General features: G+C 38.6%; 1 protein-coding gene across 1 annotated transcript in view; it reads left to right on the top strand.

The window, feature by feature from the left end:
• The first annotated feature begins 316 nt into the window (after positions 1 to 316).
• The window catches only part of KIAA1549 (KIAA1549 ortholog), a 66,027-nt gene continuing 52,489 nt past the window's right edge, over positions 317 to 13,854 (top strand). Inside the window, exons 1-5 of the mRNA XM_010296636.1 lie at positions 317 to 418; positions 1,478 to 1,655; positions 3,189 to 3,316; positions 4,887 to 5,070; positions 12,394 to 12,453. Coding sequence (XP_010294938.1) covers positions 317 to 418; positions 1,478 to 1,655; positions 3,189 to 3,316; positions 4,887 to 5,070; positions 12,394 to 12,453 — 652 coding nt within the window. The remainder of the gene's footprint in view (positions 419 to 1,477; positions 1,656 to 3,188; positions 3,317 to 4,886; positions 5,071 to 12,393; positions 12,454 to 13,854) is intronic.

A 13,854-nucleotide genomic window follows, 5' to 3' on the forward strand; every position in this document is an offset into this window, starting at 1 on the left:
TAGTCTCCTTTGCAAGTAATGGGCAACTTTCTTTTGGCATATCTTACCCATTATGACTGCTGTTTCCATTTGACAAACTGAAGCTGCAGAGATCATTTCATCCTGAGATAAAAGGATAAAATTTCAGATAAGAAGAACTGAAAAAAGCTATGCATATTATTCATATCAAACAAATTTGAGTTCTGTGGGTCTAAATCCATTTAACGTGAAAGCTGGACGCTGCATATATTTGTGGACTAAGAAGGAAGAATGGAATAATGAGCAGCATAGATTATTTTTTTATTTCCTTCTTCTCAGGTAGTTTCTTGTGGTAAAGATGATCTCTGTGAAACACATGTTTTTGGAGGACAGGGAAGAGCTGCTTGCTCTCTCGTCTAAAGAGCAATTGCCATCACTTCACACCATTGCAGAAATACCAGTAAGGAACCTGTAGGTCACAATTTAAGTAGCACTGTGCATTTCCTATAAGGCTGATCCTGAAGTTGAGGGTATCTAGCTTACCCCTTCACCAGCTCAAAGCCTGCAAGGTGCTAGCATCTCTTCATCTAAGATGTAAATTATATATTTATTTGTGAGGCCATCATGTTGGACATCTCAAAATATTTTAGTGTGACTGCCTTAGGCAAATAAAGCAAACTGGGGGAGTAAACCAAAGAGAAAAAAAATAATTCTGGGGAAGCAGAACATACTGAGAGAGTTTCTCTGAAGGGGAAAAGACACTGCAATATGTTTAAATACATAAAAGCCTTCAGTTTGTTTTTACTTAGGTGACAGAGAAATGGTGGATATGGTGTCTGCATGGAAACATTCACCTAGATTTATATTTAACATACAATCTAATTTCTTCTACATGGTGACTAAGGCTCCTCAGGGTTTTTAAGAAGACTCAAAGTCAGGAGATGAATTGGAAAAGGAAAATTGTAATTGTGGTAACTGTGCTGAAATAAGCAGATAGAAGCATTCTCTGGGAGAAAGCATTCTTGAGTGTGGAAATTATGTCCATAAAACACAGGTTATGTGTATTTTGCTTCTTGCATATCGCATCTGAATGGTATAGGATGTATTCACTATGCAGTATATGACTGAAATGCAGAAGCTATGCAGGTGGTTCCGTAAGTAAACAGCGATTTTGTATGGAAACTCTTATGTACTCCAGGGGAAAGCAGGGGAGTGCTACTATGCTGGGATGTGATAAATCAAGAAGTGTTGAGATTGCTGTGTTGTACTGAAGAGATTCTAGTAGATGCACCAAGCACAGGGGAGTTACCTCTCTCTGATGCACTGGAGCAGAGGCTGCAAAGCGCAGCCCTTATTGGAGTGTTTGTGCTTCTCTGTTCTCTTTGAAAAATAAAGATTACATTTTCCTATGTCTTGATGATGTGGCTTTGAAATGCGTAGGCCTATGTAGGTGTAAAGTGTTGCCAAATTTCACAGTGAAGAATTTTTTTTTTATTTCCCCCCCCCTTTTTTTTTTTAGGTTTATAAAATATCCCCCAAATTCGCATTCTTGGTGACATCAGGTCCTTTTGTTTACACGGCAATAGCTGTCATAAATGTGCTTATGAACAGCAGTCTTCTCCGTGGTGAGGCCCCCATGATCCTCTCGCTGCATCCTTCTTTCACTGTGCCAGATAACAGATTCCAAGTTCAGACAGGTGAGTTCTTCCTGACACAAAAAGGAGATGTAGCTTCATATGGATTCACACTTCTTCACTTGTGATTAAGTATGCAAGTTTAAGTCAAAATCCTGCGTTCTGTTGCTATCAATCTTAATTCTTGGCTGTTAGTGGGATACTTGCCAGATCTGTGGTTGAGAGATGATAAATTGTAAACAATTAACCCCATAATTTCATTATTTTTTCAGAAAAATTTTTTGGCATGTTGCAAAATGGGTGTGCTTTTTTTCTTGCTTCAAAAGATGAGAAGAGAAAAAAAATTTCTGTGAAACATTAACTCATAAAATCACAGCACAGCTACTTTATAATGCTTGAGTCAAGTTTCAAATTCTGTTTATCTTAAATGCTATTTTTTAGAATTCTCATACTGTAGGAGTATTGGTGAGTAGGAGGATTGATTGCTCATGTATAATGCGAGCAGGAGGATTGCTCATGTAGTATTTGGCTTTCCATGGCTGCCGTATGGCAGCAGTTTATGTGAAGACCATGACTACTAGTTTTATTAAAGTAAAATACTACCCATATAATAAATTTTGAGTCAGTGGTATCATTTAAAATTTTCTTCAGGCGCTATTTGCATAACAAAATGACCTGCCTGGTTGGTTGACTGCATAATGAGGTAGTGTCAGGGATTGAGTCTATAGGCAGAGAGTTAATGAATGTCAGACATAAGTGCTTTTGCTTGCACGTGTTTCATGTGTTGTTTCTGCTCTGTTAATAACTGTATGGTAAGACATCACTTCTTTAATTGTGCAGCTGTGATGTCTTTTTCCATGGTTTAACATGGTTATATAGATAGACAGTAGACATATTTTCTGTTCTTGAATCTTGTATAACATTGCTGTTAGGGTCTGTAACCTAATCATAGCATTTATTTGGGTAAGACTATATCGGGAAATCCACAGGTGTACGTGTAGTTAAGGTCTGTGTGCCTGCTTGCATTCCTCTATGCTCATTCTTTCTTTCTTGTGCTTTCTCACCTGTAAAATACTTTAAAGTATATGTATCTAGATTTAAAAGATTGTTTGCTAATTAGGTGTTTTGAAAGTGTTAGACTGATACTAATGTGTATTAACGGACCCAATATGTGGTCTTTTAGGCAAGCTAAATACTGTATTTCAGTCTACAAGAAAGAGATTTGTTGCTTTTTTCCTTAAGATTTTCATTGATGTGTTGGGTACTAAGGATTTCGGTGTGGCTGATTCAGTGTTCAAGTCCTGTAAAATCAGCCACATGTACATAGTGAAGTGTGCAATGAATTTCAGGATGCAATGTGGGTATTTTGCCACTAATACCTTCTGACAATCTAATTACTGCTGCAACAGATACTAACAAATAGAGAATTTAGTGCACCAACACAAAGTTTATTTTTACTGTATTTTTACCCAAGGTTTCTCTGAATATGTCCTGAATTCCATTAAAAAGTCATAGCCCTGTAGATTCTCTTGCTTGTTTTGTTCTCTCTCATGGAAGTACTCATCTGTAGGAATAATGTGTACCCTTTGCCTTTAGTCCTTCAGTTTGTGCCTCGGAACGTGGATGTTGGGTTCTGCAACTTTAGCCGGCATATTGAGAAAGGGCTGACAATGGCATTTGTGGAAGTGAGCAAACACCAGGAGTTGTACAACTTCACTGTGCAGGTAAGATTAGCATGTTTTGTCTGTACCTTTTTTCACTGGCTGCCATTTGCCATCTAGACCATGTAGAACTAGGCTTTGTCATGAAGTCAGGATTTTTTCCCCCTACGAAATAATATGGCACTACCTCTGGCTTTAGGCTTTTTGAAAAAATTATCCAAGATGATGATTTATATCCAGAAGCATTATTGAATATAATAGGCTTTATACTTTTTTATATAAAGGCTGCCCCTACCCTTGTCAAAGTAATTCCCATTGGATTTTACTATTACAGAGTAAGGTGTGATTAGAATGTTTTTGTTGGAAGACAACTTTGAGGTCTTATTTGCCATTCAGGGGATCCTATTAGGGAATATAGGACTTATATGCACTCTGCCATTATGTGAGCAAACATGCTAGTTGCTTCTGAGGTCTAGACAGCAGTATATTATGTCAGTGGCAGCTGCTACTAGAACTTCACATATGAAATGTATTGCATATATGCTGGGTACTGAATCACATAGCAGAGCTTAAAACTCTTTGGAAAGTCAGTAATTCAACTTAATGAGACCAACTCCCTCTTCTGTCTGAATTCTTAAATCTAATCTAGCTTTGTTGTAATATCAAAAATAGTGAAAAATTTATAATGTTATTTAACTGGCACCATAAATGCCCATCTGTGGTACCCTAAAATAAAATCGTAGCAGGAAAAATGGCATAAACTTTATAGTGCCTGAAGTACTATAGTTGGGTGGTGAAACACTGGAACAGGTTGCCCAGAGAGGTGGTGGATGCCTCATCCCTGGAAACATTCAAGGTCAGGTTGGACGGGGCTCTGAGCAAGCTGATCTAGTTGAAGATGTCCCTGCTGACTGCAGGGGGATTGGACAAGATGACTTTAAAAGGTCCCTTCCAACCCAAAGATTTTATAATTCTACTGTATAGTACTTGTAGTAAAGTGCTCAGAACTGTACACAGTTCAGAATGACACAGTGTGACTGGGCAGACTGAAGACAGAATATGCAAAACAATTTCTTGGACTATCATCTTGGCAAACTTTTATTTTAAATACTTCCTCAGTGTCTGTAAGAGGTTTGTCTACATAAACACAGTTGCTGTGTACCTTGGTGCCAAACTAAGGCTTCTAACCAGTGGTAGGGTCTGGGCGTGCATGGTGCAGGAGGTTTTGATGAAGAGAACATCCATTTTCAGAATGTTTCTCTACCATGGTCTCTTCCTGTCTGTTCCACACAATTTGGCATTCAGCTAAGATTTCATTATTGGTAGATTTATTTTGCTGACTCTCTCTCCAGTTGTTTTTTTTCATCGGTTTCTGCACTGTAGCTTTCAGATCATTCTGGATTATGATTGACCTTAAAGGATAGCTCTTAAAAGAGGAATTCACATGTATTTTTGCCTCTTCTGAGACTCAGCAGGTTGAATCAATTTGGAATTCACGTTCCTCTGTTTTGATGTGAATTACTCCCACTCCACACACGCCTCCCCGTATTAGGAAAAACAAAATCTGACAAGGAAGGAATGGAAATGCCAGTGATTTGATTTTGCTGACCCTGCTTCAATCTTGTCTTTTCAGATACTGAATATAACTCTGAGCAGGCCTGGAGTAGCGTTTCGGCAAGGCCCTGTGAGCATTGTTTTTGCCATCCGAGATAGACATGGTTTTCTAAATGGGTCCAAAGTCAGTGAGCAGCTAAGAAACTTGTCTGTGGTAGAATTCAGCTTCTATCTGGGCTTTCCTGTGCAGCAAATTGCTGAACGTGAGTACTTGCTGTTTGCCAACACTGCAAAATACTTTTTTTAGTATTTTTCCTTCTCTAAAATTTTAAAGTAATTTTGTGCATAAGTGATAATGAAGCTTCACTTACCTAACTTGAGTCATGAATTCTGCAGAGCAAATCCACGCCTCTCTCTGTTCACATACCGGTGTTACAGCAACTTGTTGCTTTTGTCATCATCCATTCCTTTTGCGCTGGGCCAGTTGTGCTCAACCTGGCTTCATTATTCCATTGGTTTTAGTCCACATTACGAAAAAAAAGTCACTTTGATCAATATTGCCCTGAAGTGCAATCCAAGATGTGTCTTTCTGGTTATGACTACAGGGGCCTTTGCAGCTTCTCAGCAGGGTTTACTGCCTTGGGCTTTGTGTTGCACTTAGCTGTGGCTCTGACTTCTAGAAAGCCTGGGACACTGGCAACATAAGCATGTATTTGCCCATACCATATACTCTGTCTGGGTTATCTGTTAGTCAGCAGCAGTGCTTTTTTGAGTAGTCTGTTATCTTTTAAGGTATTACCTTTTAAGTATATGTCCTGCTTCTTATGTACAACTCTCATTCCAAGTCATTTTTTCCAGTCCATGGCCATCCTAAACTTAGATTAATGGGAACTGCCTGCATAGCAGAATTTGCTTGACACTCCGCCTTGACAACTTATGTTTGGTTAGATTTTTCAGATGACCTCAGCCTCATAAATAAACCAAGTTTCTAAACCCAACACTTATTGTTGTACACTAATGGATCGCTCATGACAGAAATGACTCGTGAATGTAGGCAAGATAATGAGAGAGCAGTACTTGCCTTTCCCCCTGTGGGTGTTACTGCTAACTTGGTCCATTAATTCCCTCTTTCTCCTATCTCACTGTGCTTTCCAATGCAGATTTTTAATTTTTGGAGTTATTTTTGTGAGCTATATAGGTGCATAACATCTGACCCAGTGATTCTTGCTATACAGTTAAATGTCTAGTAGAAAATCAGGCCTAATGGTAACTGCTGTTCATTATGCAGCTGTGAAGTATTATGTCAATGAAGATACTGTAAAGAGAGTGATTGTCAGCAGAAGTCGTTCTCTGTAGCACCTTTAAATCTATGTAAGATGATTGCACGGGATACTTTCCCAGTGACTAGAAGTAGTTTAAACATACTTTTTTTTTTAAACTCATTTTCATTTTTTAGCATTTTTGAATCCTCTGCTCCAGTAATCACTTATAAAATGTACAAGGTTGCTGACTCATTTCCTTTAAACATTTTTCCTCTTATTTGGTCTCACACAGGCTGTACCTGTAGCTGTATTTGATTGAGCCAGAACCAAAAGCCTTAATAGCCTGTCCCTAGATGACTAGCATTTCTTTTGTACCTTGTGAGGACACAGACTTCTCAGGATATGGGCCATGGACTTTATCTCTCACTGAATTCAAATTAAATGTTGCTCTTGCCTTGATTGCTTGAAAGACATTTCTCTTTACTCTGTGTCATCTCTTTTGCACCTAGAGTTTATTTAGCTTTTAGTCTCTTGGGTAATACTTACAGTGTTGTGGGGCTTTTTCTCCTGTAATGTACGCACATCTGGTCCTACAGTTTTTAGTTTTGTCCACATATTCTGGAGTAATATTTGTAGTTAATTTGCAGGTTGCCCCTTGCTGAGAATCCATCTTCTGGATTGTGTGATGGAGCTCCAGTGCAATTAAATGATAACAGAATTTCTACCAAGGCCAGTGTATCCTGAAAGAAAGGCTGGTCATAGGGGAAAAACATTCTTGTTAAACATCCATGTACACTATTTTCCTTATTTTCCTTTCCTGATGGTACTTAGAAAATTTGAAGGCAATTTCTTCAGTGCTCATAGCAGGAGCTCTCCCTGTGTTATCTGCATGCTTGCAGTGCCTGGTTAGTGGGGCTGATTCCTGGCCAATGCCAGCTCTGTGGTAGCTCACATGTTAATGAGAAAGTCATGCAAAATAGAATGAGTGAAGAGGTCAGGTAGTGCCTTTGGAAAAAGGTCCCATTGGGATTTCTCCTCCTTACCTACTACTTCGAGGATTTGTTGTGAAGTAGTGTAAATGTTGGCTGTTGTGGCCTGGCAAATTTAGCCTCTGTTAGTATAGTGGCATGTCCAAGCCTGTGGGTGAGTTATTTCTATAACTTTGTTTCTGAAGCTTCAGGAATTGTTTACTCCTGCTGACAATTTTAAACAAATATGCCAACAGTGTGGTAATTTCATTCCTGCAAATTCCAGCACAGGCCTCCAGACTTCAACACAAAATTATTCTTCTTCCCCTCAAATCCACCAAATGCCACAAACGATATGGAACTTCAAATCCTCAAGCAGACTCTTAATGTAGGAAGGCAGAGTTACTCATCAGTGGTGACTGAAGTCCATCATGATACACACATTATTCCCAGATTCTCCCATTTGGAGCTCTTGAAAAATACTGTTTCTTTGCTGCACATTCCCAGTAACAGGGATGATAGCTGAACAAGCTATGTATATGCCCTGGCCTGTAATGACCCCACCTAACTGCTGCTATAGTTTGTTGGTGAATGTTGCCACAGAGCATATCACTTGCCTTAGAGATCCTAGCCAGAGTGTGGTGGTGTCTCTTAGGTTGTTTGTTAGAGAAATTTTGAAGATGACCTTCAAATTTGTCTAGACTGAATTTTCAAAACATTTAATGTTGTATTAAAATTAAAAAATACATGCAATAAATCAAATTAAAATAAATATATTAAATTTCAATTTAGTAATCCAGAATTTATAGGAACTACGAGATCTTCCCAAAGTTCACAATGTAGAAAACATGAGGATTTGGTGGATATGGTGCCCCAAATCAAGAAGCATTTTGTCAGCATTTGACTTACTTGTTGCTAGAAGAACTCCTATTTACTGTAGATGGAGCCCAATGCAGGACAGCTCATTTCGATTTGAACTTGTCTAGTTTGGTCTCAGTAGTGCTTTGGCACATTTGTAGTCACTGTTTTGGAACACCAGACATGGTATGATTTGACAAGTCAGCAAAGCGGGAACACAGTTTCTCAGCTTGTTATAGCTATAGGTCTGTCTCAGCAAGCACAGTAATGAATGTAGCTCATACGCTTTTGTAAACGAGGCAACCACACTTGGTTATTTTTAGCTGTTTCTACAGTTTTTTGCACTGTTGCTATATACATATACAATATGATTGTATTTTGAGCCAAAGGATTTTAGATCTTCAGTATTCAGAGCCAGAAATCATGTCTGAAGGCTCAGCAGCATTGGGCAGATCCTTCTTGAGACACTTTATTCAGTGGTCTGTTGAGAATGACCAGCAGCCAGAGCCTCAAGGCTACTTTGGCAGGAAGATGCCTAAATGTTTTTGTTTTCTAGGCCCTGAACTCTGCTTTCATGCTGCCCCTTGGTCTACAGAAGAGTCATAGCAAGGAAAGTGTTGTGAAGACCTTCCTTAGATAGTTAGCTGCTTTGCTCTGTGCAAATTAATATGCAACCCTCTGCTTTTCAATGTGTTTTTTTGGGGCAATTTTGGATATTTATATATTTACATATAAGCAATTTATGTGTGTTATTGTTTATATGTAAATTCTTATATGTAAATATGAAGTGTTCCTTGTCATACTGTTCTAAGCCTTTTGTGCCTCAGTTACCAGGCAAGATAACAGTTAATACTCTTGGTGGTGACATTCTTTGTTTCCCCCTGAGGGCTCTGTGTATGATTTTGTAAGTTTTATAGTCTGCATCTGAAGCAGAACTGATTTGTAGGTGAGCTGAGCTGTCACGGGTTTAAGTTGATTCTCACTAAGGAAAAGCTACTTGTGTAATATCACTGTATCTCAACACTGTTAAGTGAAGTGAGACCTCGCCTTCAATATCCCGAATATAAGCCTTGTATGAAGTAATGTATTTGCTCCCTGCTGCTTGTTCACTTCTCATTGCCTTTCACACACAGTCCTTTCACTGGATTTTTCACATAGCTAATGTGTACTGTTTATAATTTTAACTGTGTGGGTTGTCCCTGTGCACTACATCATTAACAACGGGAATTTTTTGTCGTCGTCTTCCACTCGGAGTTAGGGTCAGTAGTGACAGTTGTTAGTTTGACAGAATGAACTGTTCTGTGCAGGAACAGGGCTGTTGGAGTTGTCAAGCCTGGAAACTTCCAGAATCTTTTCTTTCCCCCACAGACTTCTAGGTGACTTCAGCAACATGTTTATGTTCAGTTTACACCTTCCTGCATGCATACTTTGTGTCGTCCACCTTACATCTCACATTTTAGATTGCAAACTGGTTAGATGGTTATGAACTACATGTCAGCAGAAACCAAGTCTAGTCATGGTTTTTGGGTGGTAGTTCATTAAAAACAATAGGAAAGAATATCTTTGGTATCTCTATGGCTGGAAGATTTCTCTGAGGACAGGTGAAGGCTAGCTCTGGACCAGATGAGGAATATTGGCCTTCATGACCTTACCCTGAATAAATCTCGTTGTTTTTATTATGGCCTTAAGTAGAGAGAATTGCCTTGGGACTTGCTATTTTTTCAGTGCTGTAAGTAGCACTTTGATGAGTGGCATCTATTTCAGATGTCCTGGAGATTTGCAAGGCCAATAAGATAATATAAAATCATTTGATACAGTCCAAAGACTGCCATATATGGCATTTTTTATCTGGGTGGATTTCGGATCAGACTTTTAACAGATTTGGTGTGTTACTGTTGCCCGCACCCTGATACTTGCATGGAATCCTCCTTTTCAGTTGATGCCTTCTCATTCCAAATATTGCATTCCCTCCATGCTTTGTATTACTGCCCCTTTGTTTATCAGAAATTAGAACAATAAATATGGTAGCGGTTTTATCCTGCATGGTCCCACACATCTCTGTATGAGAGAGTCAGAGATCCTTGTTGGAGCATCTGGCAAAGGCCATGTTGCCCAAGTGGTGTGCTTCAGACTGCTGTCGAGGCTTCTGAGTGACTGGGTGACCCTTTCCCTTTTCAGTCAGCATTGCATCGATGCTGTTAGATGGTATGGTGCTTCAGGGCTGTGTGTTAAAATCTTCTAAAGATGATAGCATCTACTTCATTAATGCAACTGTAGTCATTAGCAGACCAGCCGTAATCTAACTAATAATTGCATTTTGTCTGTTCAACGTCCCCCTCAGAATAACAATCAGTCTGTGCTGTTTTTAATTGTTACTTCCAGGGGCAGTAGGAATCTTGCGAATACAATCTTGCAGAGGCTCTTGCTGAGACTCCACCTGAGCTCAGGATCTGGCCACATGTGTGTTGGTGAGACACTTGAGTGACCTGTGGAATAAGAGTTGGAGCCTGGATTTTCTGACTTCTGAGCATGGTCTCAGTTGCAGAAGTGTCCATCATTTCATGCATTCTTTGTCAGGTTTTAGAACCCAGCCTTAGTTACCAATGATCATGGCACATCGTCCTTTTCAATTTCAAGATTTTCTGCTCAAGTTGTTTTATTTTTAAATTTCATTAATTCTGTGAAAAGTTTAAGTGAATAGTCATCCAGCAATTTGCATGTATTAAATCATTTTCAAGTACTAATTAGAAGAAGTGTGAAGAGCACATTAAGTATTGAGGCAAAACATGGTTTTGGTTTAAAAGAAGAAAAAACCCACAACTGATAGTAGTTCAAAGTTTTATGGCCACCAGAAGGCTTTTGATTTTCTTATCTTGCTATTTCCATGCTTTGGAAAAACAACAGATGCATTTTAGTTTACGCTTTTTTGTTCAGGTTGTATTTCTAAATTGAAGTAAACAATTGCATGACCAGAGTAAATAGAGCTCCAATCTAAAAGCTACGATCAGAAGAATCATGTAGCAGGATGCCAAAAATAAATGTGTGTGTTTAAAGGGACTGTGAGGTGCTTTTTGTGGGTCTCTGTTTTGGAAATTTGATGCATCCTGGTCAGTGTGTAGAGGGCTGATGTTTCCTGTTCAGAATAAAGGACCATATTCTGATACCCTTCTTGAATAGTAAGTCACAAAGCACCTCCCAGGTGGTTCTCTTGAAGCTAGTGGTGTTGTTATTGAAATAAAAGTGGAATAACCAAATTTTAATTTTTTTCCATAGGACTATTCATAAATCTATGAAAATAAAAGGTACAACGTAACTAATGATTCTTTGGCTCTTGCCTTAACAAAAAATTAATAAGTTTTTAAAGGGGCAAAAGAATCAGTTTTTAGGTACAGTGACAGAGGTCAGCTGCTCTACAAATTACTGCATAGTTTATATTAGAAAAATAGTGATTTTCTGTTTCTCTGAAACATGCAATAGCGCCAAACTATTCTACAACTGAAGAGAAGACATCTTTACTCTAAACTGATCTAGCATGGACCAGGTCATTTAATTATGTGCTGCATTCTTTCTATCCATGAAATGGTTTAAAAATTAACCTTTGTATTATGCTTAGCAAACTGCATCTGGATTAAATATTTTGAGAAAGTTAAGACCATTCCTTTTCATTATTGCCACAGTGAAGCTTAAGACTTCCCTTGAGGAAACTGTTGTCCCAGCCCCCATCTTTACTTGTTTCCCAACATGTCTTTACTGCTCTCCAGTGGAAACCTTGGGAAAAATCTTATCCCTACTGAAGTCAGTAGAAATAGACTTCATTTACTTCACTGGTGCAAGGATTTCACTCTGGAGCAGAGGTTTTTTTTGAAGAATTAAGAAATTAAGAAAGCTTGGGGTCACAGAGCCAAACACAAAAGCCATAAGATTTGTCTATGGCAATGTTTCTACATGCATTTATTTGTGATTTTTGTAAAAAAAAAAAAAAAAAAAAATCAAGGTGGTGTATTTTAAATGTTTCCCCCTGCACAAGGCTGGAACACAAAGCAGGTATATTTAGTTTTCTGCTTTACATTTAGTGTTTCCATGTAGTTTCTGCCTCACAGAAGGCCTTGTTTTCGTTCTGAGACACTCATGGGTTGCCTCATTGCCCTTTGAGCAAAAGTCTGATCCTGCAGCTCGCTCAGTAAGAGTCACAATTCAGACAGTGAGCTTTTAAATTTCTAGGAGCAATGACCTCAGTACAGCAGCTTGAAATCTTTCAGGTAATAAATCTGACTGCTTCAGTTAGCTTCTTTTTGTTCAGAGGTGAACTGCGGAGTGTATGTATGTTCAGAGCACTTCTCTTACCATCGTGTCTGCATAGCCTCAGGAGTAGTAACACATCTGTGTAAGAAAGATGCTTACTGACAGTATAAATTATGAAGTGGCTTCTTTTTTTGTCTATTTGGTGAGAATACTGTTCTTATGGATTTTTTTTTTCTCCATTCTGTTTTTCCCTCAGCCTTTCATTATCCTAAACTTAATGTGTCTCAGTTGATGAAATCTTCCTGGGTGAGAACAGGTATGTACAATCTCTGAGTAAGTAAGAGTGCAATTATTTTTGTTAGCTACTAGCCTACATAAATATCGATAGCTTAGGGGTGGTGCATTTTTATGAGGTAATAATGTTCCTGAGCTGAATAAATTCTAAAACGAAAGGCCTAGTGACCTGGAATATCTAGGAAATGTACTTCCCGGATCTACAATGAACTACTGCAGTTTCTTGATAATGCACTCATAGTCGTTTTTGTCTATAAAGCAGTTCATTCTTAGTGAGACAACTTACGCTGTCAGGCATAATAATAAATAGGCACAAGTGCCTATTCTGCATGCTGTCAATATACCACATTGATTTTTAGGTTTTTATTTGAAGTGAAAATTAAAATCTTATTTGTGTGGTACTTTCTACCAAAACATGCCCGGAATATAACAGAATGAAAATAGAAATAAAATGGAATTAAAATAGATACGTTCTGAGTACACAAAAGAGTTTCATCACATTTCATTGATCTTTTCTGATTCATTCCCACGAGATCCCTCCCACCCAAATCTTCTGGATGGTTTATTCTATAATTCACAGATACAGTTGAGCTGTCACATTTATATGCTCAAAGGCTATTGAGGTTGCCTGCATGCTGTAGGTCCTACCTGCTTCTTTTAAGGAGAAAGCATGAACAGTGACCAGGCTATGCCTAGAAAACTTGCTGTTAGGGTGAAGATGCCCCACTAGATACACTCTTGTTTTCCCACAACTTTTTCACTGTAGTTCACCAGTAGTTCACCAGTAGTATAGACGTAGTCTTATTTTAGGTATCCCTGTCAGTGGGTCCCTCACCAGTGACCCAGTTTACTTTTAAAGCAGGAAACCAAGTTGCAGCTTAACTTCTGAAGCCCACAAAATTTGTTTTAGAGAAGAAAAGTGAAGAATTTCAGATCATGTTCAGTAACATGAGAGAAGCTACATGTGTGTACCTCACATTCAATGTCATCCTTCCTTAGAGATTTATGTTGGCTTTTTTGGTCACACCTCTATCCTCTCTTGTTCAGCCTTAGGTTTGCTTTGTCCATTGTTGCTGGAAGTTCCCTTAGGTTCTGCAGTAAGAAGAGGGTTCTTCCAACTCAGAAGTCATGTCCCTTTGGGTTTTTCTAAACTTCCAAACTGTAAGATTTTGAAAGCCAATTGCAGCACCTTTTTTGCTGCAGTGGAATTTTTTTGTAATTCCATTTCTTGCAGGCAGCCTGGGAAGAGCTAGCAGACTTTAGCTGGGTCAGTCCTTTCAGTCTGTATATTGTGTTGTAAGGCTAATGACTCGTGACATAGGAAAATGATAGAATTTATGCTCGTAAAGATGAGGTTTTTAATATTAGGTTACTCAGATATATGTGCATGTATCCCAATAGTCATAAAACGTTGGGATATGCA

The sequence above is a fragment of the Phaethon lepturus genome, unplaced genomic scaffold (assembly GCF_000687285.1).
Source record: "Phaethon lepturus isolate BGI_N335 unplaced genomic scaffold, ASM68728v1 scaffold1531, whole genome shotgun sequence".
In the NCBI taxonomy this organism is placed as follows: Eukaryota; Metazoa; Chordata; class Aves; order Phaethontiformes; family Phaethontidae; genus Phaethon; species Phaethon lepturus.